The following is a 27,972-nucleotide window of genomic DNA, read 5'->3' as shown; positions in this document are numbered from 1 at the left end:
CATCTGCGCACACTCACAGGGCTCTCCGCGCACACGCATGGGAGCGCGCTGTGTCAGTCGCCGGAAGTCTTGATCAGCTGATTGAGGAGGAGAGACTGGGAAGGTAAGCCATCTTTCCCCGGCAGACTGATAACGACCCCACTGAGCCCGGTGGACATTAAAGAGACAGCAGACATGCTCTGGGGGTTCTGCTCGTTGTCTATGGAGCTTTAAGGACGGCGAGGTGACACTGAAAGAGCAGGACAGCCGCGGATTGGACTGCAAACCGCACCACAACCTTAAGCAATCATTTAAAGACTGGAAACACTATTTGGATGATAATTTTCTCCCTGTGATTGGATGCTGCTTTTGCAGTAGTTTAACTGTTGCACTTTTGTGGAAGGACAGCGTGTGTAAACCTGCGGCGGATCGACAGAGAGTGTGTGTGATGTAAACAAACGCCTGGCGCAGCTAGTGTGAGCCCTGTGGAGTTAGCTTTGTGCTAATCTCTATCACCGCTCAGACATCACGATAAAGACGACCAGACGATACAATTTCCATCTAATACAAGAGCCTTTGAGTGCGTGAGGAACACATTGTAGCTGACAGTGTAATCCCCGTGAATGACAGCAGTCTGTCTGTAAGTCTGTAAGTGCCGTTATCTATTAGCATTCAGGCTAAAGTGCTAATTTAATTGACTGGAATCAACGTCTTACGTTTTCTTAACAACTCTTGTTCAATGTATGTTGTTAATATGCGTGTGGGGAGATGAAAAAGGACGTTAGCATGTGGCACAGTCTGAGCAGCAGAGTTTGATTTGGACTTGTCTGGAGGAGAAGGCGAGTGTTTAATAGTGGAAGTCCAGGCCCCTGTGTTCATAGTCACTCGGCTTTAGGGCGCTGAGCTGAGCTTTCTGCTTATTTGGACGTCCTTTGACTTTTGTTTAAAGGTATCGCGTACATATTTGTGCGTGTTTCTGTGCGTGTTCGTGGCTGATGAGGGTTTTCCATGTAGTTGTGGCTCTACTAAGCTCTCAGCTGTGTTTGGCTTGTTGTTGCGGCCCCTCCCCCAGTCTCCATTCTACCCTGGAGTTGGTGACTTTTCTTCACTTTAGACTGAACACTCGCAGTGGGGGCTGTCAGCAGTGGATGTAATGGAACTGATGTTCGCCGAATGGGAGGATGGGGAAAGGTTCTCCTTCGAAGACTCGGACCGGTTCGAGGAGGACTCGTTGTGTTCATTTATTTCCGAAGCGGAGAGCCTGTGTCAGAACTGGAGAGGCTGGAGGAAACAGTCTGCAGGACCCAACTCCCCCACTGTCAAGATTAAAGGTTTGTATAGAACATTGACGCGTTGTGTAGTTATTCTAACCAATGTTTGTGCTATCAAACATTAGGTTAAATAGGCAAAATATGCATTTGCGCATGCCCCAATGGAGTTAGTATTCTTTTTAAGGTTATTTTGTGTTAGATATAGACCTGGGTAATCTTTAAACTTCATTGTTGTTCCTCATCTGTGTCCCTGTCTCAGATGGTCTGGTGATCCCATTGGTAGAGCTGTCAGCCAAACAGGTTGCTTTCCACATTCCTTTTGAAGTAGTGGAAAAGGTCTACCCTCCAGTGCCTGAACAGCTCCAGCTCCGCATTGCTTACTGGAGCTTTCCTGAAAACGAAGAGGACATCAGGTGAGCAATTAATAAATTAAAGATGTATAATTGTTACAGTGCATGATAAAGTTATTAGTAACAAAATAGTTTCCTTCGCACTTTAAATTAATGTGTGTAATATATATACTGTAGTTACAAGCTGTCACAAACCTTTTTGTCACATTGTTAATATTTACATGCATGAGTTTTCGGGCACATGCACAGCTTTAGATACAAATGCGCACATGTCTGATTTTATCACAAAGTTCTACGTTTATTAATAAACAGAACTCTGGCATTTCATGTTGTCTCTGGAATTCCCATTTATTCTATTTAAGAAAACAACATTGTGCTGTGTTCATGTGCCATTCCTGGTTGGAAAGTTGAAAGCAGTCTGACTTTAAATGTTTGCGATGTTTTGAGTATTAGACTGTACTCGTGCCTGGCTAATGGGAGTCCAGATGAATTCCAGCGTGGAGAGCAGCTTTACCGAATCAGAGCTGTTAAAGACCCTCTACAGATAGGTAGGTAATGCAAGTTCATAACAAATGATAACTCTAATTCCTCTATGGCTATAATTTTTCTTAGTTGTAATTAGTGTGTCAATCCATGTAGATTTATACAGTTCATTTGTATTTGTTTATGTGGCAGGTTTCCACTTGAGTGCAACAGTAGTGTCCAGCCAGACTGGACAGTCTAAAGGAGCATATAATGTGGCGGTCATGTTTGACCGCTGCCGCATCACTTCCTGCAGCTGTACTTGTGGTGCTGGGGCCAAGTGGTGTGCCCATGTGGTAGCGCTGTGTCTCTTTAGGATTCACAATGTAAGCACCTCTCTTTGTCTCATATGTCTTACCATCACAATCCACTGTGCTTATCATCTCGTATCTGACTTTATCATGTAAAATGATGTGATAAACTCAACAAAGCGTAACTGAGGAACTCTGTGTGTAGTTGAATCATGTAGCCACATATTTTGACTGCACTTGGACAATTAACTGTGTATGCTGTGGGGCAATGTACCTTCCAATGTTGTTCTTACTGCTGGTTGAGATAGTGGTAATCTTTAAAGGCAGCTAAAGATTGTTCTCCTTGCACGCCATCTTGGTTCTTATGGTCTTAAATCTGAAAGGTTAAGGAATAGGGTTAGGGTTAGAAAGAGATAACCTTTGATTTGATCCTTGTGTCTGCTATGTGTGTAGGCTTCTGCCGTGTGCCTAAGAGCCCCAGTTTCAGAGTCTCTGTCCAGGTTACAGAGGGACCAGCTCCAGAAATTTGCCCAGTACCTTATCAGTGAGCTGCCACAACAGGTATTCCACTAGCAGTGTTTTGTAGAAGAATTCAGTAACTAAACATCTATTTAACACTTGCATTTGTTTTTAAAGATCCTGCCTACAGCGCAACGACTACTTGACGAGCTGCTGTCCTCTCAATCGACAGCTATCAATACTGTATGTGGAGCTCCTGGTATGTTTTAGAAATGCATGGTTATACTTCTCCGCATACTTTCTCCCTACTGTTACAACAAGGGCTGATATGCATGGGAGGTTGAACCCTGTGCCATAATGGAATGTCTCCCAGTTCACGTTGTTGTTGTATCCTGCAACATGAATCCATTTCTTCCACCTTATATGGAAGAGTTTAGCAATTGAACATCTCTGCCAGCTGTAGGTGATACATCTTTCATTTGGTCTTCACATTTAATAACTTTAAAATATAGTCAGACCTGGATTATTATGTCATACCTTGACAAGTTTTGGATGCACTCTGCTAGAAGTTGGAGTACTGTGCCAAAATCTGTTTAAATCAGCTAACCAGACATGTCACAGCAAAATCACATGATACTTCCCTTCTAACCCTCCTCCTAACAGCTAATTTTTTTACCTGTTGCATTGGTGATGCCCAAAGCAAGGTGATATATAATAGTGATTAATTGTTGCCGGACTACCTGTGCAGTTATACATACATAATGCACCCCAGTTGGCATTAGAATTTTCACTGACCATTTTATAATGCGATAGTGAATCCGATAGTCGAACCTCGGATTCAGGAGGAGCAGTATGGTTTTCGTCCTGGTCATGGAACACTGGACTAGCTCTATACTCTTCATCGAGTCCTTGAGGGTTCATGGGAGTTTGCCCAACCAGTCCACATGTGTTTTGTGGATCTGGAGAAGGCATTCGACCGTGTCCCTCGTGGTGTCCTTTGGGGGGTGCTCTGGGAGTATGGGGTCCGGGGCTCTTTGCTAAGGGCTGTCCGGTCCCTGTATGACCGGAGCAGGAGCTGTGTTCGCCGGCAGTAATCAGACCTGTTCCCGGTGCATGTTGGACTCCACCAGGGCTGCCCTTTGTCACTGGTTCTATTCTGTCCATATATTTATGGACAGAATTTCTAGGTGCAGCCAGGGGCTGGAGGGGGTTTGGTTTGGGAACCACAGGATCTCTGCTGTTTGCAGATGATGTTGTCCTGATGGCTACTTCGAGCCAGGACCTGCAGCAGGCACTGGGGTGGTTTGCAGCCGAGTGTGAAGCGGCTGGGATGAGAATAAGCTCCTCCAAATCTGAGGCCATGGTTCTCGACCGGAAAAAGGTGGTTTGCACTCTCCGGGTGGGTGGTGAGTCTCTGCCTCACCAAGTATCTCGGGGTCTTGTTCACGAGTGAGGGAAAGATGGAGTGTGAGATTGACAGGCGGATCGGTGCAGTGTCTGCAGTGATACAGTCGCTATATCGGTCCGTTGTGGTAAAGAAGGAGCTGAGTCCAAAGGCAAAGCTCTCGATTTACTGGTCAATCTACGTTCCTACCCTCACCTATGGTCATGAGCTCTGGGTAATAACCGAAAGTACAAGGTCGCGGATACAAGCAGCCAAAATGGGTTTCCTCCGTAGGGTGGCCGAACGCACCCTTAGGGATAGGATGAGGAGCTCAGTCACACAGGAGGAGCTCGGAGTAGAGTCACTGCTCCTACACGTTGAGAGGAACCAGTTGAGGTGGCTCGGGCATCTGCTCAGGATGCCTCCTGGACGCCTCCCTAGGGAGGTGTTTTGGGCATGTCCCACCGGGAGGAGGCCCCGGGGAAAACCCAGGACACGCTGGAGGGACTGTGTCTCTCGGCTGGCCTGGGAACGCCTTGGGGTCCCACCAGAGGAGTTGGAGGACGTGTCCGGGGTGAGGGAAGTCCAGGAGTCCCTACTTAGTTTGCTGCCCCTGCGCCCCGCCCCAGATAAGCAGAAGAAAATGGATGGATGGATTTTATAATGCAGTGTAAAGAGAGTATGACGCACTGTAAAAGACAGACTCATTGATAATATAACTCATAATATAACTCTGAGTTCAATGTCCTAAAATTAGCATTGTAATGTGTTAATTGTGTATGTGATGTTTTTCCAGATCCTACTGCTGGACCCTCTGCCTCAGACCAAAGTACCTGGTATCTGGATGAATCCACTCTCAGTGACAATATTAAAAAGACTCTCCACAAGTTCTGTGGGCCTTCGCCTGTTGTCTTTAGGTACACAAAGACACATCCTGCATCCTATCATAACTTTAATGTAGAAATCCAATTATTTTAACCATTTAGAGTTGTATTTAGATTGGTCCATGTATGTTAAAAAATGTATAATGTATATATAAGTATATAAACACTACATAAAATTCAGGTGCTTGCTATGAAATGCCACTATGAAGAGGCAGGTTAAGTAAATACATTTTGCAGTTTTATACAGGAGGTTATTAAACCTTTTTCTAATTTTAAGTCATTTTATATAAATAATGCTAATTACAATGAAAAATAATAAATAATTATGACCTATGCATGTAATAGGCTATTACTAAGTTGCAGAAAAAACAAAATATTAGTTTTCTAATATTAAAGAGAAACAATTTTGCTTTGAAAACCTTAGCATCTTTTTTGTGATTTATGGAAAATTTCAGCTCATATGTATTTACACATAGAAGAAGAATACCTCCTTCTAAAAGCAGTAATGCAGCTTTAGGTTAATCCCAAAATCCTGAATACTTTTGGTGTTAAGGTTTTGTTTTTTATATTTGAAGCAATTATGATATTATATAAAATAAATAGTTATGAAAATGGAGTGCAGTAGTTGCAAATGACTGTGTTCTCCTTATAGTGATGTGAACTCCATGTACCTGTCGTCCACGGAGCCCCCTGCTGCTGCAGAGTGGGCATGTCTATTGCGCCCCCTCCGGGGCCGCGAACCTGAAGGCATCTGGAACCTCCTGTCTATTGTCAGGGAGATGTTCAAGAGACGAGACAGCAACGCTGCTCCTCTGCTGGAGATCCTCACAGAGCAGTGCCTCACCTATGAACAGGTGTGCTCTGAAATCTCCACTCTCAACAACCTGTTATTGTTTCTATTCATTACACGTTGGTTGTTCTAAGTATATACATTACATTTTAATGTAACCAAGGTCAATCAGAAAAATTGCATAGTACACCTTTGAAGGAGACATGTTACAAAAAAAAAAGACAACTTTATTAGACGCTTTATTAGGCCTGAGCCTGGGACAACGTCCCAGCGAGGGACTCATTAAAACCACGTCCGGAGCATGGGAAATGGCAAAAATCAAGTAGTAAACATGCCCCGACATGCCAGTGAGTGTCAAAAATTTGAACTCAATGAGCTTTAATTGTCACGAGACCCCGAGAAAAAGTAACAAAAGATGACTCGGTAGCGCCACCTCAAACTTTGATTTTCACGGGGCCAATGGGAGCCCGACTCGGAAAAAAGTCAAAGTAAATATCTGAAACTCACATAAAAAATAGTACATGTCAGGACATGACAAAAATGATATTATGGCCCCACGCTACAATGTACAGGAAGTCGGCCGTATTGAATCAAACCTGGGAATGACAAAAGTGCACACCCTTGCATTCAGGACATCTCCTCGCACAGTTTTCATCACAAACACGTCAAATTTGACCAAATCCCACTAAACACATGTGTGTGATTAAAGATTATCAATTACATTTTGAATATGACATTGGATGTGGTCATGGTGAATTTTCAACAACATTGCAATTTTTGCAAAATTTCAATAAAATATTTCTCTTTCACACATTTTTTGTTGGAAACACGCTAATATAGCGTTTATGCATATTTGTGAGCTGAACGCAATGATATGCAAATCGTGGCACTATTTCAGAAAATGGCTCTCTAGCGCCCTATTCAAATTTCATTTTCAAAAATTCATAGAAGACAATTGATTTGTCGTGGACTCATGAAAAAATTCACAGGGGCCTCATTTGTGATTTGGCACAATGTGAGAAAGCCACATGTTTCTATCTTTTTATGGTTTATGAGAAAAATAATGGGTGGGAAAAAAAATTCCATTATTATTCTTTCTTATTATTATTATTTTGGTGGCCGGATTGAAGCCACTTTTGACCCACTGAACGTTAAAGAAAAGTCAATTATATTGCACCCAAAATTCAAGGTTGGTGAAAAATGTATTATTTTGTTGTTCAAAAAAAATTAACATATCAAAATAACTCAATAGCACCACCTCAAAAATCAAAATACATTATGGCAATGAGAGACCTTTTTCATCGTAGACAGATTAAATTTGGTACAAACATAGAACATGTCAAGACAAGTAAAAAAAAAAAAAATTATGACCCCACCCTAAACCCTACAGGAAGTCGATCATTGTGAGCGGAACCCCATTTTTTCAATTTCACATTTGAATTTTTTGTGTGAGTCCGAAATAAAGATGAATTGAATTGAATTGAATTGAATTGAATTGTGCCTTGGATTTTCATTCAAGAAACTTTCAAATTGGTCAAAATGAACTAGATCCATGTGGGATTATAGGCTACTCATCTGAAATTTTTTAAGTTATAAAATGTTGATGTAGCCAGCCTACAAAGAAGAAAGACGTTTTTTGAGGTTTTCAATGGCCTGTAACTCAGACATGCAGTACTCTATTTCCTGGCATTAATATACATTTTGTTCAAAATCTTGATCTGAGTGCACAGATATGCAATTTACATATGTCAAACATTACATTGCTCCACAGCGCCCCCTTGAACTTTTTAATGGCATGCAAAAAAAATTACTTTGTCACAAACTTTTGAAATTTGGCATGGACATCCATATTGCCAGACTGAACAAAAAAGCTAATGAGAATATACCTCTATTTTCAAAGGTGTTGCCAGGGCAACGTCTAACATTTCTCATTGAAATACATAGGTTTTGGATAACTGGGATGAAAAATTATTACTTTGTCATAGACCATTGAAATTTGGTACACATATTTCTCTCATCATACTGAACAAAAAAGCCAATGAAGACAAACCTCTATTTCCAACCGTTCAGGCGTGACAATGTCATAAATGGTCTCATTGGAATGAATGGAGTAGTATTACTGAGACGCTGATTTTGGGAGGAGGGGCCATGTAAGCGGGTATGAAAGGCAGGATCTTCACTGTGGCCTGTACCCCGCGGTCGCAAGGGGTAGCGAAGGCCTTTATCACTGCTTGCAGTTTTAATTAGGCCCGAGCCTGGGACTCCGTCCCGGCGAGGGACTCATTAAAACCGCGTCCGAAACCCGGAAAATGGCAAAAATCAAGTAGTAAACACGCCCCGACATGGCAGTGAGTGGTGTCAAAAATTAGAACTCGACGAGCTCTAATTGTCACAAAAGACCCCGAGAAAAAATAACGAAAGATGACTCGGTAGCGCCACCTCAAACTTTGATTTTCATGGGGCCAATGGGAGCCCGACTCGGAAAAAAGTCGACGTAAAAATCCGAAACTCACATCAAAAAATAGAACATGTCGGGACATGACAAAAATGATATTATGGCCCCGCCCTAAAATGTACAGGAAGTCGGCCATATTGGATCAAACCCGTGAACGGCAAAAGTGCACACCCTCGCATTCAGGACATTTTCTCGCCCAGTTTTCATCAGAAACACATCAAATTTGGCCAAATCCCTCTAAACCCATGTGTGATTAAAGATTAACAATTACATTTTGATTATGACTTTGGGTGTGGTCAGGGTGAATTTTCAACAAAATCGCAATTTTTGCAATATTTCAATAAAATATTTATCTTTCACACATTTTTTGTTGGGAAAATGCTAATACAGCGTTTATGCACATTTGTGAGCTGAACGCAATGGTATGCAAATCAAGGCACTCTCTCACAAAATGGCTCTCTAGCGCCCTCTTCAAATTTCATTTTCAAATATTCGTAGAAGACAAGCGATTTGTCGTGGACGTGTGAAAAAATTCACAGGGACGTTATTTGTGATGGGGCACAATGTGAGAAAGTCACATGACTGTAGCTGTTATGGTTTAGGAGAAAAATAATGGGTGGAAAATGCGTTTCCATTATTATTATTAGGCCCGAGCCTGGGACTCCGTCCCGGCGAGGGACTCATTAAAACCGCGTCTGGAGCGTGGAAAATGGCAAAAATCAAGTAGTAAACACGCCCCGACATGGCAGTGAGTGGTGTCAAAAATTAGAACTCAACGAGCTCTAATTGTCACAAAAGACCACGAGAAAAAATATCGAAAGACGACTCGGTAGCGCCACCTCAAACTTTCATTTTCATGGGGCCAATGGGAGCCCGACTCGGAAAAAAGTCGACGTAAAAATCCGAAACTCACATCAAAAAATAGTACATGTCAGGACATGACAAAATTGATATTATGGCCCCGCCCTAAAATGTACAGGAAGTCGGCCATATTGGATCAAACCCGGGAACGACAAAAGTGCACACCCTCGCATTCAGGACATTTTCTCACACAGTTTTCATCAGAAACACGTCAAATTTGGCCAAATCCCACTAAACCCATGTGTGATTAAAGATTATCAATTTTACTTTGATTATGACTTTGGGTGTGGTCAGGGTGAATTTTCAACAAAATCGCAAATTTTGGAATATTTCAAAAAAATATTTCTCTTTCACACATTTTTTGTTGGGAAAACGCTAATACAGCGTTTATGCACATTTGTGAGCTGAACGCAATGATATGCAAATCAAGGCACTCTCTCACAAAATGGCTCTCTAGCGCCCTCTTCAAATTTCATTTTCAAAAATTCGTAGAAGACAATCGATTTGTCGTGGATGTGTGAAAAAATTCACAGGGGCCTTATTTGTGATGGGGCACAATGTGAGAAAGTCACATGACTGTAGCTGTTATGGTTTAGGAGAAAAATAATGGGTGGAAAATGCGTTTCCATTATTATTCTTCTTATTTTGGTCGCGACTTTGAATCCACTTTTGACCCCCTGAACGTTAACGAAAAGTCAATTTTATTGGACCCAAAATTCAAGATTGGTGAAAAATTAATTATTTTAATGTTCAAAAAAATTAATGTATCAAAATGACTCAATGCCACCTCAACCTGAAATACATTGCGGCAATGAGAAACTTTTTTCATCATAGACAAATAAATTTTGATACAAACATAGAACATGTCACGACAAGAAAAATGTTATATTATGACCCCACCCTAAACCCTACAGGAAGTCGGCCATTGTGGGCGGAACCCAATTTTTCCAAAATTTTACCTCTCACATTTGGATTTTTTATGTCGTGGATTTTCATTCAAGAAACTTGCAAAATGGTCACAATTTACTAGACCCATGTGGGATTATAGGGAACTCTTTTGGAATTTATGGAAGCTATAAAATGTGGGTGTGGCCAGCCTGCAAAGAAAAAGTATGTTTTTTGAAGTTTTAAATGGCCCGTAGCTCACACATGCAGTTTCCTATTTTCCGGCATTAATTAACATTTTGTTCAAAATCTTGATCTGAGTGCATAGATATGCAATTTACACGTATCAAATATTACATTGCTCCACAGCGCCCCCTTGAAATTTTTAAAGGGCACGTAAAAAAATTACTTTGTCACGAACATTTGAAATTTGGCATGGACATCCCTACTCTGATAGTGAACAAAAAAGTCAATGACACCATACCTCTATTTTGAAGGGTGCTGCCATGACAACATCTGACATTTCTCATTGAAATACATGGGTTTTGGTCTACAAGGATGAAAAATAATTACTTTTTCATAGACCATTGAAATTTGGAACACATATTCCTCTCATCATACTGAAGAAAAAAGCCAATGAACACATACCTCTATTTCCAACCGTGCAGGCGTGAAAATGTGATAAATGGTGTCATTGGAGTGAATGGAGTAGTATTACTCAGTCGCTGATTTTGGGGGGAGGAGCGATGTAAGCGGGAACGAAAGGCAAGATCTCCACGGTGGCGTGTACTCCGGTCGCAAGGGGTGGCGAGGGCCTTTATCACTGCTTGCAGTTTTAATTATTGTTATTATTATACCAGATTATTATGCCAGATTGAAGCCACTTTTGACCCCCTGAATGTTAACAAAAAGTCAATTTTATTGCACCCAAAATTCAAGATTGATGACAAATTTATTATTTATTATTAGGCCCGAGCCTGGGACAACGTCCCGGCGAGGACTCATTAAAACCGCGTCCGGAGCATGGAAAATGGCAAAAATCAAGTAGTAAACACGCCCTGACATGACAGTGAGTGGTATCAAACATTAGAACTCGACGAGCTCTAATTGTCACAAAAGACCCCGAGAAAAAATAATGAAAGACGACTCGGTAGTGCCACCTCAAACTTTGATTTTCATAGGACCAATCGGAGCCCGACTCGGAAAAAAGTCAACGCAAAAATCTGAAACTCACATCCAAAAATAGTACATGTCGGGACATTACAAAAACTATATTATGGCCCCGCCCTAAAATGTACAGGAAGTCGGCCATATTGGATCAAACCCGGGAATGACAAAAGTGCACACCCTTGCATTCAGGACATCTCGTCGCACAGTTTTCATCACAAACACTTTAAATTTGGCCAAATTCCACTAAACCCATGTGTGATTAAAGATTATCAATTACATTTTGATTATGACTTTGGGTGTGGTCAGGGGGAATTTTCAACAAAATCGCAAATTTTGGAATATTTCAAAAAAATATTTCTTTCACACATTTTTTGTTGGAAAAACTCTTAATACAGCGTTTATGCACATTTCTGAGCTGAAGGCAATGAGTTGCAAATCAAGGAACTCTCACAAAATGACCCTCTAGCGCCCTCTTCAAATTTCATTTTCATGAATTCATAGAAGAACAAACGATTTGTCGTGGCCTTATTTGTGATGGGGCACAATGTGAGAAAGTCACATGTTTCTATCTTTTATGGTTTAGGAGAAAAATAATGGGTGGAAAATGCATTTCTCTTCTTCTTCTTCTTCTTCTTTATTATTTTGGTGGCCAGATTGAAGTCATTTTTGACCCCCTCAACGTTAAAGAAAATTTTATTGCACCCTAAATTCAAGGTTGGTGAAAAATGTATTATTTTGATTTTCAAAAAAATTAATGTTTCAAAATGACTCAATAGCGCCACCTCAAAATTTGAAATACATTACGCCATTGAGAGACCTTTTTTATCGTAGACAAGTGAAATTTGGTACAAAGATAGAACATGTGAAGACAAATAAAAAATTATATTATGACCCCACCCTAAACCCTACAGGAAGTCGGCCATTGTGGGTGGAATTTTTCCAAAATTTTACCTCTCACATTTGGATTTTTTGCACCTTGGATTTTCATTCAAGAAACTTGCAAATTGGTCAAAATGAACTAGACCCATGTGGGATTATAGACTACTCTTCTTAATTTTTTAAAGTTATAAAATGTGGGTGTGGCCAGCCTGGAATGAAAAAAGCAATATTTTGAACTAATAAATTGCACGTAACTCACACATGCAGTGTCCTATTGCCCAGCATTAATATACATTTTTTTTCAAAATGTGGATGCCAAAATGTGTGCCTCCTGGACGCCTCCCTAGGGAGGTGTTCTGGGCATGTCCCACCGGGAGGAGGCCCCGGGGAAGACCCAGGACACGCTGGAGGGACTATGTCTCGGTTGGCCTGGGAACGCCTTGGGGTCCCACCGGAGGAGCTGGAGGACGTGTCCGGGTTGAGGGAAGTCTAGGAGTCCCTGCTTAGACTGCTGCCCCCACGACCCGGCCCCGGATAAGCGGAAGAAAATGGATGGATGGATTGTGCGCAACTCACACATGCAGTATCTTATTTCCCGACATTAATATACATTTTGTTTAAAATCTTGATCTGAACAAAATGATTTGCAATTTACATAGGTCAGACATTTTTTTGTTCCACAGCGCTCCCTTGAATTTTGAATGGGACCAAAAAAATTACTTTCTCATAAAAATTAGAAATTTGGCAGGGACATCTGCCTTGACAACCTGAACAAAAAAGGCAATGAGAACATACCTCTATTTGCAACCATGTTACCATGGTAACATAATAAATGTGCAATTGAAATACATGGGGTTCAGAGTACTGGACTTTGATGTAGACTAAATAGATGCTGCACACTAATCCAACTATGACCTAAAATTCAACATTGGTGAAAGTTTTTTTATTTTCATGTGCAAAAAAATTTGTTTCAAAATGATTCAATAGCGCCACCTCAAATATCAAAATGCATTACGGCAATGAGAGACCTTTTTCATCGTAGAGAAATGAAATTTGGTACAAGCATAGAACATGTCAAGCCAAGTAAAAAATTATATTATGACCCCACCCTAAACCCTAGAGGATAGATATCCAATTTACATATGTCAAACATTACAATGCTCCACAAGCACCCCCTTGAACTTTTTAATGGTACTCAAAAAAATTACTTTGTCACAAACATTTGAAATTTGGCATGGACATCCGTGTTGCCATACCGAACAAAAAATCCAATGAGAATACACCTTTTTGCAAAGGTGTTGCCATGGCAACATCCAACATTTCTCATACATGGGTTTTGGTTAACTGGGATGAAAAAATTGTGTTTATCATAGACAGTTAAAATTTGGTACATATATTCCACTCATCATACTGAACAAAAAAGTCAAAGAAGACATGTCTCTCTTTCCAACTGTGCTGGCATGACAATGTCAGAAATGGTTTTGGGGGGAGGGCCGATGTAAGCGGGAACAAAAAGCATGATCATCGTTGTGGCATGTATCCCGTGGTTGCAAGGGGTGGCGAGGGCCTTTATTACTGCTTGCAGTTTTAATATATAATTGTTTTCCTTCATCAACCACCTACACAGAGTTGTATGTTGATTGTATGCATGCTTGAGTAATTCTGTAATGTTCCTCTAATTACAAGAGATTCAAAAAAGAAAAATACAGACTCTGGGACATATGGCTTGGATTCAGTAATGTTTTGTAGCCATTTTCCAAGATGAAAATCAGATGGGCCACTATGAAGAACCAGGGTCTGCAGCAGAGACTCGAGAGACTTCTACAAAGGAGTCATTTGAGTTGGTTCCTTTATTATGTAGCTCAATATGGTTATGTACAAAATGATGTTTTGTCACAAAGAACAAAAAAACAAAAATATGTCTCCTTTAATTCATTGTAGTGATTATATAATCTAGAAATCATTTTTAATATCAAATGGCAAATGTAGGCCATTTTCTGCAATGCTACCCATTTTATGTGTATTCCAATTATAGCAATCCATGTATTGCATCTATTCTTATTCCTGTAATAAATAAATACATGATGAAAGATTAATGTGTTGTTTCCCAGATCATCAGCTGGTGGTACAGCGTGCGCACCTCAGCATCTCACAGCAGTGCCAGTGGCCACACTGGTCGCAGCAATGGGCAGTCAGAGGTGGCAGCTCATGCCTGTGCCAGCATGTGTGATGAGATGGTTGTGCTTTGGCGACTTGCAGTGCTGGACCCTACCATGAGTCCATGCAGGTTTGTGTCTCATGTCTTAATGCTTTGCAGCAACCCTCTCTAAATGCAAAGCACCTCATCCAAGCACACATCCAAATTAGTCTTAAAATGGCTTCTAGATGGAGGGATTTTTTATCTGCAAGGATTCATGCATGTTAATAGAGTACACTTCAGAGGTAGTGTCATTTTTTTTTTACAGTCTGACCTTTTGTGTGTAGTAATCATGATTCATCAACTGGTTCAGTTAATATGACAATTCTGTGTTTACACCTCTGGTTTATTTTATTTTATTTTTTTTACAGTTGTCTAATACTAATGGTCATATTGAAGGCCATATTAGTGGCCAGGCTTGTAGACAGTTTTCTACAATACGCTGTAATTAATAGCATCTATGTTGTCTTTCAGGCGCATGGAAATGGCCAGTCAACTGAAACTGTGGCATTTAAAAGTAATTGAAATTGTAAAGCGTGGTCAGCATCGGAAGTCCTTGGACAAGTTGTTCCAAGGTTTCAAACCTGCTCTGGAATCCTGTTATTTCAACTGGGAGGTGGCTTACCCATTGGAGGGAATTACCTACTGCAGCACTGACAAGAAGAGCTCGACCTTCTGCTGGTCCAGAGCACTTCACAGTCATAGAGGAGTTAAAGCTACAGCAGTCCCGGCAGTTGGGGATTCTCAAGAAGTGTGTGGAGGCAAGTGTGAGGGGGGAGCTCTGCGTGTATCCCAACAAGAGGTAGCAGTGCGTCCAAAGGAGAGTGTGTTGAGTAAACGGAAGGGGCTGTCTGTGAGTGGAGGAGGGGGGATGCTGGTGCGGTTAGGTGGCAGCATGTCATTTTCTTTAGATGATGCTGGAGGAAAGTGCATGTACAAAGGTGGAAACTCATCTGGAGGGAAGCTCAAGATTTCCCAGGGTGGAGCTGGTGGAAAGGGGGCTTTATCTGGAAGTAGTGGTGGGTTAGGAGGAGGGAAACACTCAAGCAACAAGCGCAGAACTAGCAGCGAGGACAGCTCTCTAGAGCCTGACATGGCTGAGCTTAATCTAGATGATGGCTGCAGCCTGGCTTTGGGAGCGGAGGCCAGTAACACTTTTGAGTTCCTGCCTCCACCTCCTGAGATGCTCCCCTCCCCCAGCCCCTTGCTCCGAGAGCCCCGCAAGAGCAATACCAGCTCAAACAAGATGTTTGACTCAAAATGCCACAGCCCCACTGCACCACCTCCTTCTGACCTCCCTTGTTTGACTACTGGTGAGACCATCCTGATGGTAACGTCTAATGATACAGAGAGCATCAGTGAGTCTGGATCAATCAGTGTTAGGAAGGAAGATGTAGATCCAGCCCTCTTGGCTTCCTCTACTGAGAAACCAGGTCCTGTTCCGACTGCCTCAAAGCCTCCTGTGGATCAAAGGGAGGCAGGGGCAAGTGGCGGCAGGGGGGCAGGCGGCGGAGAAGACCCTACTATGGGAGATGATGACTATCAAGCTTACTACCTGAGTGCAGCTTCTGAAGAGGGAACAGACAGACAGCTGGTGGAAAGTCACCAGGACGATGAACCAGACATCTTTGCGGGCATAAAGCCTCTGGAGCAGGAAGGCCGCATGGAGGTAAAAGTTTTCAAATCTTTTAAAGGTTTTTGTTGAATGTTCTGTCATATTTTCTATGCCGTGTAGGTAGTATTTGCCTGTGCTGAAGCTCTTCATGCCCATGGATACAGTAATGAGGCCTGTAGGCTGGCTGTGGAGTTAGCCAGAGACCTGCTAGCCAACCCTCCAGACCTGAAAGTTGAGCAGCCACAGACCAAGGTATACTCAAACAGTCTTATAATAGAGAAAGAGACTATCCTAGAATAGTGATTAAATGAACTTTTTTGGGTTTATAGTATTAAAATATAGTATAAAAAAACATATGATTTTGATCTCTTTTTAAGGGTAAAAAGAGCAAGGTTTCAACGAGTCGACAAACACAGACTGCCACCAATACGCTGTCAAAAACTGCTTTTCTCCTCACTGTGCTCAGTGAGAGACCAGAGCTTCACAACCTGGCCTTCTGCACTGGCATGTTCTCCCTAGAACTGCAGAGGCCCCCGGCATCAACCAAAGCTTTGGAGGTCTGGTCTCTTTTCATTTACACAATTAACTATGTGTTCGCCAGTCCCTTATGTCTTAAGTAAATATTTTATTTTTCTCAATTGTGCATCAAGAAATAAAGATGAAGCTTACCTTTACTCTCACTTTAATGAAGAATTATGTTCTTCTGCTCCTTGTAAAAATGTGTGGCTTTAGGTCATATACACCCTTTTAAAAGTTTAAAAGTGGCAACTCGAGGAACATAAAACAATTACAATGGGGAAAATGATAGCTATAGAATGTCATGAAATGTGAAAGATCATAGCAGTTTTGGCAAATGATAACGACTCAGTTACACGTACTTAAGCCTGGATGGATGACATTAACAAATGTACTACATTACCAGACAGTAGCGTTTCAGAAAATTTGACTCTGCTGTATGTGGACATTGTATTTAAAGATATATTATTTCCAAATGATCCTTTCTGTAAAGCTTGAATAAAATTTCAATCTCAATTTTTCAGTATTTGTCATCGAAGGATTACCAAAGGATATTACACTGCCAATTCAAAATGGTAGTCTACTAATAGTAAATCATTAGTAATTAGAGCCAATATCAGTTAATCAATGGTATTGTATCATAGTCTTATCTATTTCACTATTGCAATTTTTTTTTACATTCTGATCACATAGCATTTTAAAGAGTCTAAAACCTACAGAAAGTGACCTAACCATTTAGAGATTGTTCAAGCTTCTCTGTGTGGTGTCAGGTGAAGCTGGCCTACCAAGAGTCAGAGATTGTGGCTCTGTTAAAGAAGATTCCTTTGGGCCTAGTGGAGATGTCAACAATTAGAGAGCGTGCTGAACAGCTCAGAGATGGAAATTTTTGTGATTATCGACCCGTGTTGCCGCTAATGTTGGCCAGCTTCATTTTTGATGTCTTGTGTACACCTGGTAAGGGAGGTTGTCTTCTAAAGAACAGTACATAGTGAACATAAGTATTCACACTTATAGTCTGTTCTGTTTTTGCCCAGTTGTGTCACCAACAGGCTCCCGTCCACCAAGTCGCAACCGGAACAATGAGATGCCTGGTGATGAGGAGCTGGGTTTTGAAGCTGCAGTTGCTGCACTTGGTAAAATCAGTTCTAATTACTTCTAACTGCTTTAATCGTGAAATGAATGCAGCTGGCAATTTATTTTCTTATTGAACAGGTATGAAGACAACAGTGAGTGAGGCAGAGCATCCTCTTCTATGTGAAGGAACTCGGCGAGTGAAAGGAGACTTGGCATTAGCCCTTATGATAACATACAAAGATGACCAAAGCAAGCTCAAGAAGGTAACCTGTCAATGTTTTCATATTACTTTTCCTGATGTATTTTTTATTGATGACAGCAATGACAATAGTAGAATTTTAAAACGTATTTTTCTTCCAGATACTGGACAAGCTGTTGGACAGAGAAAGTCAGACTCACAAACCCCAGACCCTGAGCTCGTTTTACTCGAGTAAACCTGCAGCGAGCAGTCAGAGGAGCCCATCCAAACATGCCACTACGAGCCACGGAGGAGTGGGGGGAGCTTCTGGAGGACTCTCCAAACACACACCTTCCTCTGTTACCCCTCTGACGGCCTCTACCACTAACCAGTCTACTGCAGTGAGCTTGGCCCCTGATGAGATCAACAGTCAGCAAGAGCTCAACCAAATGCAGAATACTTTATCTGGAGAGAGTGTCTCAGAGGCCAAAGAGCATGGTGAATTACACACACTGCACATCATTCTGTTCAGGTGCATCTTGTAATAGAATTGACAGTGTTTTTTTGATGAATACATGCAATTCATACATTCATACAAATTAAATGTACAAATTGCCTAGTTTAGCTCTAACCATCTTTTATTTATACATTTGAAATATATCTATTTAATCTATTTGATCAGGGACAATGCACAAAAGATATTAACTTTATTAAAAGGAAACATGCCATGTGCCAAGTTTTAGCAAGAATGCTGCTTTCCAACTGCAGGCCCTGGACAGGTTGATGTCACAATTGCCATCCATCCATCCATCCATCCATCCATTTTCTTCCGCTTATCCGGAGCCGGGTCGCGGGGGCAGCAGTCCCCAGCTCCTCCGGTGGGATCCCAAGGCGTTCCCAGGCCAGCCGAGAGACATAGTCCCATGGTTCCTCTCAATGTGTAGGAGCAGCGGCTCTACTCCGAGCTCCTCCCCTGTGACTGAGCTCCTCACCCTATCCCTAAGGGATAGGGTGAGGAGCCACTCTCAGCCACTCTGGAACTGTGGCATTTAAAAGTAACTCTCAGCCACTCTGGGTTTCCTCCACAGCCACTCTGTGGAGGAAACCCATTTCGGCCACTTGTATCCGCGATCTTGTCCTTTCGGTCATTACCCAGAGCTCATGACCATAGGTGAGGGTAGGAACGTAGATTGACCGGTAAATCGAGAACTTCGACTTCCGGCTCAGCTCCTTCTTCACCACAACGGACCGACACTGCAGACGCTGCACCGATCCACCTGTCAATCTCACGCTCCATCCTTCCCTCACTCGTGAACAAGACCCCGAGATACTTGAACTCCTCCACTTGAGGCAGAGACTCACCATCCACCCGGAGAGGGCAAACCACCTTTTTCCGGTCGAGAACCATGGCCTCGGATTTGGAGGAGCTGATTCTCATCCCAGCCACTTCACACTTGGCTGCAAACCGCCCCAGTGCCTGCTGTAGGTCCTGGCTCGATCTGTCCATCAGGACAACATCATCCGCAAACAGCAGAGATGAGATCCTGTGGTTTCCGAACCAGACCCCCTCCGGCCCCTGGCTGCGCCTAGAAATTCTGTCCATAAATATAATGACCAGAACCGGTGACAAAGGGAAGCCCTGGCGGAGTCCAACATGCACCGGGAACAGGTCTGACTTACTGCTGGCAATGCAAACACAGCTCCTGCTCCGGTCATACAGGGACCAGACAGCCCTTAGCAAAGGGCCCCGGACCCCATACTCCCGGAGCACACCCCAAAGGACACCACGAGGGACACGATCGAATGCCTTCTCCAAATCCACAAAACACATGTGGACTGGTTGGGCATACTCCCATGAACCCTCGAGGACCTGATGGAGAGTATAAAGCTGGTCCAGTGTTCCACGACCGGGACGAAAACCACACTGTTCCTCCTGAATCCGAGGTTTGACTATTGGTCGGATTCTCCTCTCCAGTACCCTGGAGTAGACCTTACCGGGAAGGCTGAGGAGTGTGATTCCATGTCACAATTATTTATTGCAATGTCACAATTGCAAAAAAAAAAAAAAATCTTTGATTGAACAACTCATCAACATTACATCTCACATCAGACCACACATGTCCATACAGTATTTTAGTTTATAGGTTTATATTATGTTTATAGTAATGTCATATATAAAATATCCAATAGATCGATCACTATCTTAGGGTAGCCACCAGTTCTGCAAGTTGTAATCTTCATGGGAGAGTAGTGGCTCCATGTATTATGTGTTTGCATTATGTTTTTCCTCTGTGTTATAATTATAGACGGGCTGTCTACATCCAGTGAGCAGCAGAATGAGACTGTACTTTTTAAGTTGGAGACCACTGTCCCAAGCCGCTTAGCCCTGGGAGCGCGCTATGGTTACAACCAGCGTTGCTGGGGGTCACCTGTTCGACAAAAGAAGAAGCACACTGGTAAACGGTTTGAGGGTGTTGGTTAATGGTTAGTGCTTGTTTAGATCAGCCACAGAGCGACTCCTGATGCACACTGTAGGGAGAGTTTGTTGTGACAGTGGCTTGGTACATTGGTACTGTCCTTATTCACAACACCGCTCACCAGTGAAGTAAATAGAAAAAAAATCTAGTGTGCATTATATCCAGCGTGTTTTCAAAGATTTCTGTAATGTGGTCACCCTGGATACAATGCATAAGCAACTGATTGTAACTTCTGGTTTGCCAGGAATGGCAAGTATTGACAGCAGTGCTCCAGAAACCACCTCAGACAGTTCGCCCACCCTGAGCCGTAGGCCTTTGCGGGGGGGCTGGGCTGCAGCATCCTGGGGCAGGGGTCAGGATAGTGACAGCATCAGCAGCTCCTCTTCTGATTCTTTGGGTTCATCATCCTCCAGTGGCTCACGGAGAGCAGGGGGTGGGGCCAGGGCCAAAAATACTGACACAAGCAGGTAAGAATGTTTTTAGCTTTTGCCTTAAAGAATTAATAACATGGCTGCAGTAGGCTGTTTCATCTGTAATCAGCACTTATAAACATTCAGCTTTTAATGACAATCTATTATTCAGGTACAAAGGACGGCGTCCAGAATGCCATGCTCCACATGTTCCCAACCAACCTTCGGAAGCTGCTGCTCATTTCTACTTTGAGCTGGCCAAGACAGTGTTGATAAAAGCTGGAGGGAATTCGTCTACATCTATATTCACACAGCCTTCAGCCAGTGGGGGCCACCAGGGTCCTCACAGGAACTTGCACCTCTGTGCCTTTGAGATCGGCTTGTATGCTCTCGGCCTCCACAACTTTGTGTCTCCTAACTGGCTATCCAGGACTTACTCCTCACATGTGTCCTGGATTACTGGTGAGGGCTCACTTTGTGTCACAGAAATTCTTTCTCTTTCTGATCATTGAGAAATGCTGTTGTTTTATGATGCTATGCTAATTATGTTTGCATGATATAAATCCCTCTCAGGCCAGGCCATGGAGATCGGCAGTGCTGCTCTCAATATCTTGGTGGAGTGTTGGGACGGACACCTGACCCCACCAGAAGTGGCGTCTTTGGCAGACCGAGCTTCCAGGGCCAGAGACCCTAATATGGTCCGAGCAGCAGCAGAATTGGCTCTGAGCTGTCTGCCTCATGCTCATGCCCTCAATCCCAATGAAATTCAGAGAGCATTAGTGCAGTGCAAAGAACAGGTAACTTTGTTACATGCCTTATCACCATCACCTACAATTTTGTAAACAGTATACCAAAAGAAAAGTCTTCATAACAACTGCCAAAATTATGTTTTTGATGTTTTTTAATTAATGTTAGTAATTGTTTCATATTGTATATTTTATTTCTTATAATGTTCATGTTTAAGTTGCATCTATTTCATTTACATACAGCAGGTGTTCTAAAACCTATTTAATAATAATAATAATAATAATAATAATAATAATAATAATAATAATGAGAAATACAGTATTTATTTGTTCTAATGGGGAAAAGAAATGTAGTAAATTAACTGATGTGATGTTTTCCTGTTGTGTCAGGACAATGTTATGTTGGAGAAAGCCTGCATGGCAGTGGAGGAAGCAGCAAAGGGCGGCGGGGTATATCCAGAGGTTCTCTTTGAGGTGGCCCATCAGTGGTACTGGCTGTATGAGCAATCAGTCAGTGGAAGTTCTGGACAACAGCGTGAAGCATCAAGTCGCTGTGGAGCTAATGGGGGCTCAGGCAGGCGTCCCCCAGAGGCCAACTGTGTTCTTGACAATGGTTCGAACTTGGATGCCCCAGGTGTGGCCACTGTCACAGCATCTGTTACTGCTACAGCTGTTGTACCTGTCATCTCTGTGGGCTCCACCATCTACCAGTCCCATGCTATGCCTGGCCAAGCCATAGCCCACCCTCACAGCCAAGGCCTGCATCCTTACACCACCCTGCAGGCACACCTTCCCACAGTCTGCACCCCTCAGTACATGGGACACCCTCTGCAGCATGTTCCACGACCAGCTGTTTTTCCCGTCTCTGGAGCAGCTTATCCACAGGTCAGAAAAACATTCTCATTATTGCAGAGAGAAAAGTTTGAAATTTGGTGGGATTTGGTACAAGACAAGTGAAAGGTTTTTGACTGAAATGTATTTTGTTTTCGATTTTGCATTAATTTGCCCTCTGATTGTATGCCTTTTCAGGGGATGCATCCTGCCTTTATTGGTGCTCAGTACCCTTTCTCTGTTGCAACTGGTCCTCCTCCTCCAATTGCAGCCACTGCAGTAACCTTCCCTGGTGTGCCTGTCCCATCTATGACGCAGATAGCAGTGCATCCATATCACACAGAGACGGGCTTACCCCTCAGCACCACTGTAGCAGGTCAGGACAATCCCCGAAACATCACTTATACACATTACCCATGCTTGCAATGTGCTTTCTAAATCTGAGGGGTTTTTTTTAGTGGGCAGTGTCCATACAGGCACCACTATTCAGACCATGCAGGGAGCATCTATACCCTCCCTCTCGTCACAGCCAGGGTCATTAGTCAGTCCTCCATTTCCCACAGAGGAGGAGCAACACAGCCAGCCGCTCAGCCAGCAAGGCTTGCACTATCTCCACTCAGCCTACAGAGTTGGTAGGAAACTTCCCATTTTGGATTAACTTTTATTTCACAAAAGCACTGCAAACAGATAATGGTCTTCTGTTGCCTAAAGGGATGCTGGCACTGGAGATGCTTGGGAGAAGAGCCCATAATGATCACCCAAACAACTTCTCTCGCAGCCCTCCATATACTGAGGATGTCAAATGGCTGTTGGGGCTGGCTGCACGATTAGGTAGGCCCTTCTTATTAGAGGAGCTATACCTGGAGGGTCTGTAAAATTACCGGGTGGTTGATCTAAGGGTATATCTCCCTCAATATATATATATATATATATATTTTTTTTTTTCTAGGGGTCAACTATGTGTACCAGTTCTGTGTTGGGGCGGCAAAAGGAGTCCTTAGTCCTTTTGTTCTGCAGGAAATTATCATGGAGGCTCTGCAGAGGCTTAACCCAGCTCACATCCATGCTCACCTTCGAACTCCAGCCTTCCACCAGCTTGTACAGCGGTGCCAACAAGCATACCTGCAGGTACTCCTCTTTACGCTTCTTCTGCGCTGCCCCATGCACAGATTTTTAAAGTTTGGTATGATTTGAGGCTCCTAAACTACAACCCCAATTCCAATGAAGCTGGGATGCTGTGTAAAACTTAAAAAAAAAAAAAATACAGAATACAATGATTTGCAAATCCTTTTCAACCTATATTGAATAAACTACAAAGACATGATTTGTAATGTTCAAACTGATGAACTTTATTGTTTTTATACAAATATTCACTCATTTTCAATTTGATGCTTGCAACGTGTTCCAATTAAGCTGGGCAACAAAAGAATGGGAAAGTTGATGAATGCTTTAAAATACACCTGCTTGGAACATTTCACAGGTGAATAGGTTAATTGGAAACAGGTGAGTGTCATGATTGGGTATAAAAGGAGCATCCCTGAAGGGCTCAGTCATTCCCAAGCAAGGATGGGATGAAGTTCACCACTCTGAACAACTGCGTGAGCAAATAGCCCAACAGTTTAAGAACAACGTTTCTCAACGTACTATTGTAAAGAATTTGGGGATTTCATCATCTACAGTCCATAATATCATCAAAGATTCAGAGAATCTGTAGAAATCTCTGCACGTAAGTGGCAAGGCCGAAAACCAACACTGAATTCTTGTGACCTTTGATCCCTCAGGCGGTACTGTATTAAAAACAGACATGAATGTGTAAAGGATATTACCACATGGGCTCAGGAACACTTCAGGAAACTACTTTCAGTTAACACAGTTTGTCACGACATTTCCAAGTGCAAGTTAAAACTGTAATGTGCAAAGCGAAAGCACCACTGGCTTTCCTGGGCCCGAACTTACCTGAGATGGACTGACGCAAAGGGAAATTTCAAATTATTTTTGGAAATCATGGACATCGTGTCCTGCGGGCCAAAGAAGAAAAGGACCGTCCGGATTGTTATCAGCGCAAAGTTCAAAAGCCGGCATCTGTGAAGGTCTGGGAGTGTGTTAGTGCCCATGGCATGGATAACTCGCACATCTGTGAAGGCACCATTAATGGTGAAAGGTACATACCAGTACAGGCTTTGGAGCAACATATGCTGCCATCCAAGCAACGTCTCTTTCAGGGATGTCCCTGCTTATTTCAGCAAGACAATGCCAAGCCACATTCTGCACGTGTTACAACAGCGTAGTAAAAGAGTGCGGGTACTAGACTGGCCTGCCTGCATTCCAGACCTGCCTCCCATTGAAAATGTGTGGCTCATTATGAAGCACAAAATACGACAATGGAGACCCCAGACTGCTGAGTAACTGAAGTTGTACATTCAGCAAGAATGGGAAAGGATTCCTCCTCCTGCAATTAGTGTCCTCAGTTCCATGCCCCTGTCCCACCTTTTATTGGTGTTCCAGACATCAAATTGAAAATGAGTGAATATTTGCATAAAAACAATAAAGTTTATGAGTTTGAACATTAAATATCATGTCTTTGTAGTTTATTCAGTTCAATATAGGTTGAAAAAGATTTGCAAATCATTGTATTCTGTTTGTTTTGTTTTTTTTAAGTTTTACACAGCAACTGTTTTGTCACCAACAGGCTCCCGTCCACCAAGTTTTTCCAACTTCATTGGAACTGGGGTTGTAAATATGGACAGTAGTTGAAAGATTAATTTGACAACACATACATTTCTTTGAAAGGTGTGACAGTGGTAGCATTTCAAATTGTTTGAGCAACTGCTGCTCCTCTAATTAATCTATAAGTTAGATTCAAAATGAAAATTACTGTTAGCCCCTCCTATGTATTAGGATAGAAAGGATATAGCACAGTATGTGGTTCCTAGTCTGTTGCAACATTGAAGTCTGACTCTTTACATGTTTGCCTTGTATGTGTATGCAGTACATTCACCATCGACTCATCCATTTGACACCAGCAGACTACGATGATTTTGTCAACATTATCCGTAGTGCACGGGGAGCATTCTGCCTCACACCAGTGGGAGTCATGCAGTTCAATGATGTGCTGCAGAATCTGAAGAGAGGCAAGCAGACCAAGGAGCTGTGGCAGCGCATTTCTCTGGAAATGACCACCTTTTCCCCCTGAGCAGAGACTCCTGGACTATCTAGCCTCCTTGTCTCCACATTGCACCTATGTCCTAATATGTGGCGTGTTCTCTCTGACCCATAGGAAGTGTTTCTGTGTCCGTCCATCCCTCTGGTGGACAGACACAGACCCTCTGTGACAAACACTCTTGTTTTGTCAGGTTTTCTTTGTGTAGCCGTGAATCTGGAACTGTTCTGTTATTTTGTTGAAAAAAATTATCCCTTGGCCAAGGTGTTCATTTTTTATGTTTTTAATTTGTTCTAATTTCGCATTAGTAGTTTTTATGTTGAAACCACCAAGTGGCTCTGTGGTGCTGCATCCATCGTGATGGGTGTCATGAGGCTCTCACCTCTGAGCTACGGATTTTAATTTTTGCAGTATGGGAGAAGATGAGGAAAACATTTCCTGAGAAAAAATCTGTACCACACATTCTTCAGTATTGTTTAAACTCTTTTGATACTTTGTAATATGTATTCAAAATTATGTTTGTTAAAGAAATGAAAGAGTTATTTGTTAAGTCGTGCTTATGTTGAACCTGGTTTCTGTCTAAGCCCTTTAGAGAATTAGATGAGGTTTAAGGTGGATACAGCCATAAATTTAAAATGAGATTGGTGACATTTGAGAGAACAATTTAGTTTCTGTGGAGATTTTTCATAAACATGGTGCCATTTAAGTAATTTTATGTGTTTTTCATAGTCCAATCAGGTTTGATGTGAAAAATCACCCAGTGTTTCCAAATACAGTCACAATGATGAAAACCAATCAATACATAATATTTATGATAAAGAGTAAGTCCATCCAATCTAAAATGCAGCCCATTTTACTAAACTGAAGTGTACTATAATTGACAGAATCACAAATTTCTCTTGTATGTTTTGTCATTCATGCTTGACATGAGATGCAGTCAGGGTGCTATTTTATTCCAGGTTCAAAGATGGACTATACTACAGATCGAATTTAGTATAATTTCCTGAATATGCCGTTGTCCCTCAAATTTGGAAAAAAGGTGTACGTTTTCTACCCTTAAGCTGAATGCTTGGGAATTTGGGAGAATTTTTTCAGCATTTGTGGAGCAACTTCTCTGTGATGGAAAGCTTGTGAAGAAGTAATGGGACTCTCCGGAGGCACGGTGCTCTTAATTCCTCCAGACATGATGATGTTCCATCGGCAGCTGTTGCTCCACCTTCTCTCACATGGCTCTGGGTTTCACAGATAGCCTAAAAGTTTTTTGGTAGAAATGTACTGTCCTATTTTTGTATTCCTCAGAGTGTAGCTTGATTGATAAATTCAATATGTGCTCATTGCAAAAAGTTATGTTATATTGAGTATAAAAACAGACTGAAGCAATACTATACATGTAGAAACTACTTAATAAAACATTTGAAAGCATTGATTGCATCAGGAGTGGGAAGTTCCCTGGCATTGTTTTTTGACAGACAAATGGTTGTAGTTTTTTATAAAAAAAACAAAAAAACAAAACATACTTTGTAAAGTAAAAAAAAAGATTTAAGCAGCAAGCAGCGCTGATGGCCCTCGCCCCCCGCGCAACTGCCCGGGGCCAGCCACTGCCCCTGCGCAGCATTCCCCCCGGCCGCCATCAGCCCCCCTTCACAATGTTTTTAGTGCAGTGCGGGCATTGCATTATAATGGCGGCCCACGGTGTTGCACCGGCAACCTCATGCATATTACAGGTATGGTGTAATTTACTTTTTTGTAAGTTTTGAGGCCTACAGTTACCTCCCCAAGTTTCATGCCAATCGGACAAAGTTGAGGCTTTACATGCACAGTAGGGGGCGCTATAGAGGTCACTGGCCACGTGCTCATTATGGTTCTCTATTCACAGTTAAATTCTGCATCAGTGATGAGAATTTGAGCTCTTTAGGCTGATCCATGTATTGGTGAGCGGGAATCAGAGAAACAGGAAATGACGGCGTTATTCAGCAGGGACGTACAGGCAAACGTCATGGAATTAGGTGAAAATGTGGATATCGTATGAAAATCCACGAGTCTAGACCAAAAACCTGGCATTAGATACGTTTTGAAATCATCTGGCAAAAAAGTGGCTGACCAATATGGCTGACTTCCTGTTAATCATAGAGCAGTGTTTCCATTCATTTTTATGCTTGTCTCCGTATGCTCTATCACTGCTGTGACTTTTGTGCGTGTATTCCAAAATTAACCAGCCTCTTCTCCCTTAGGGGTGAAATTGTAGGGGGTCCCATCGAGCCGGTGGCCATGGGACAACATTGCAATGCCAATTTTATGAAATTTTTCACCGAGCCGGTCGATCCTACACCCCCACGAGACTTTTTGTGCATGTTCAAGGGGTGAAAAATGCAGAACAATGTTAACTTGCAGTGTGGCCCTGGGATGTGTGGCCCTGTCTCCATATGAGGGGGGCTCCGTGGCTTTGCACCGGCAACCACATGCATAATAAAGGTTGACTTTTTGGTATGATTCGAGGCCTACAATTACCTCCGCCGAGTTTCGTGCCAATCGGACAAAGTTGCGTCTTTTACGTGTACAGTGGGGGGCACTATAGAGGCCACTGGCCACATGTTCAATACTGTTCTCTATTCACAGTTGAATGAATGG

The 27,972-nt window shown here is 42.4% G+C and overlaps 1 protein-coding gene across 1 annotated transcript; it reads left to right on the top strand.

Moving 5' to 3' along the window:
• The first annotated feature begins 55 nt into the window (after positions 1 to 55).
• On the top strand, positions 56 to 26,781 carry zswim8 (zinc finger, SWIM-type containing 8). Its single transcript, XM_033980265.2, has 26 exons — positions 56 to 1,310; positions 1,510 to 1,663; positions 2,054 to 2,148; positions 2,276 to 2,448; positions 2,827 to 2,934; positions 3,010 to 3,091; positions 5,013 to 5,133; positions 5,753 to 5,954; positions 14,252 to 14,427; positions 14,812 to 16,006; positions 16,073 to 16,204; positions 16,330 to 16,509; positions 17,239 to 17,422; positions 17,503 to 17,601; positions 17,681 to 17,805; positions 17,903 to 18,218; positions 20,027 to 20,176; positions 20,442 to 20,664; positions 20,780 to 21,069; positions 21,181 to 21,404; positions 21,744 to 22,238; positions 22,383 to 22,560; positions 22,643 to 22,816; positions 22,896 to 23,015; positions 23,134 to 23,312; positions 25,174 to 26,781. Exons 1-26 carry the CDS (start codon positions 1,133 to 1,135, stop codon positions 25,375 to 25,377), a joined length of 5,757 nt encoding a protein of 1,918 aa, XP_033836156.1. The 5' UTR covers positions 56 to 1,132; the 3' UTR covers positions 25,378 to 26,781.
• Positions 26,782 to 27,972: the final 1,191 nt, after the last annotated feature.

This window comes from Periophthalmus magnuspinnatus, chromosome 15, assembly GCF_009829125.3.
Source record: "Periophthalmus magnuspinnatus isolate fPerMag1 chromosome 15, fPerMag1.2.pri, whole genome shotgun sequence".
NCBI lineage: Eukaryota > Metazoa > Chordata > Actinopteri > Gobiiformes > Gobiidae > Periophthalmus > Periophthalmus magnuspinnatus.
This window is presented reverse-complemented; position numbering and strand designations above follow the sequence as displayed.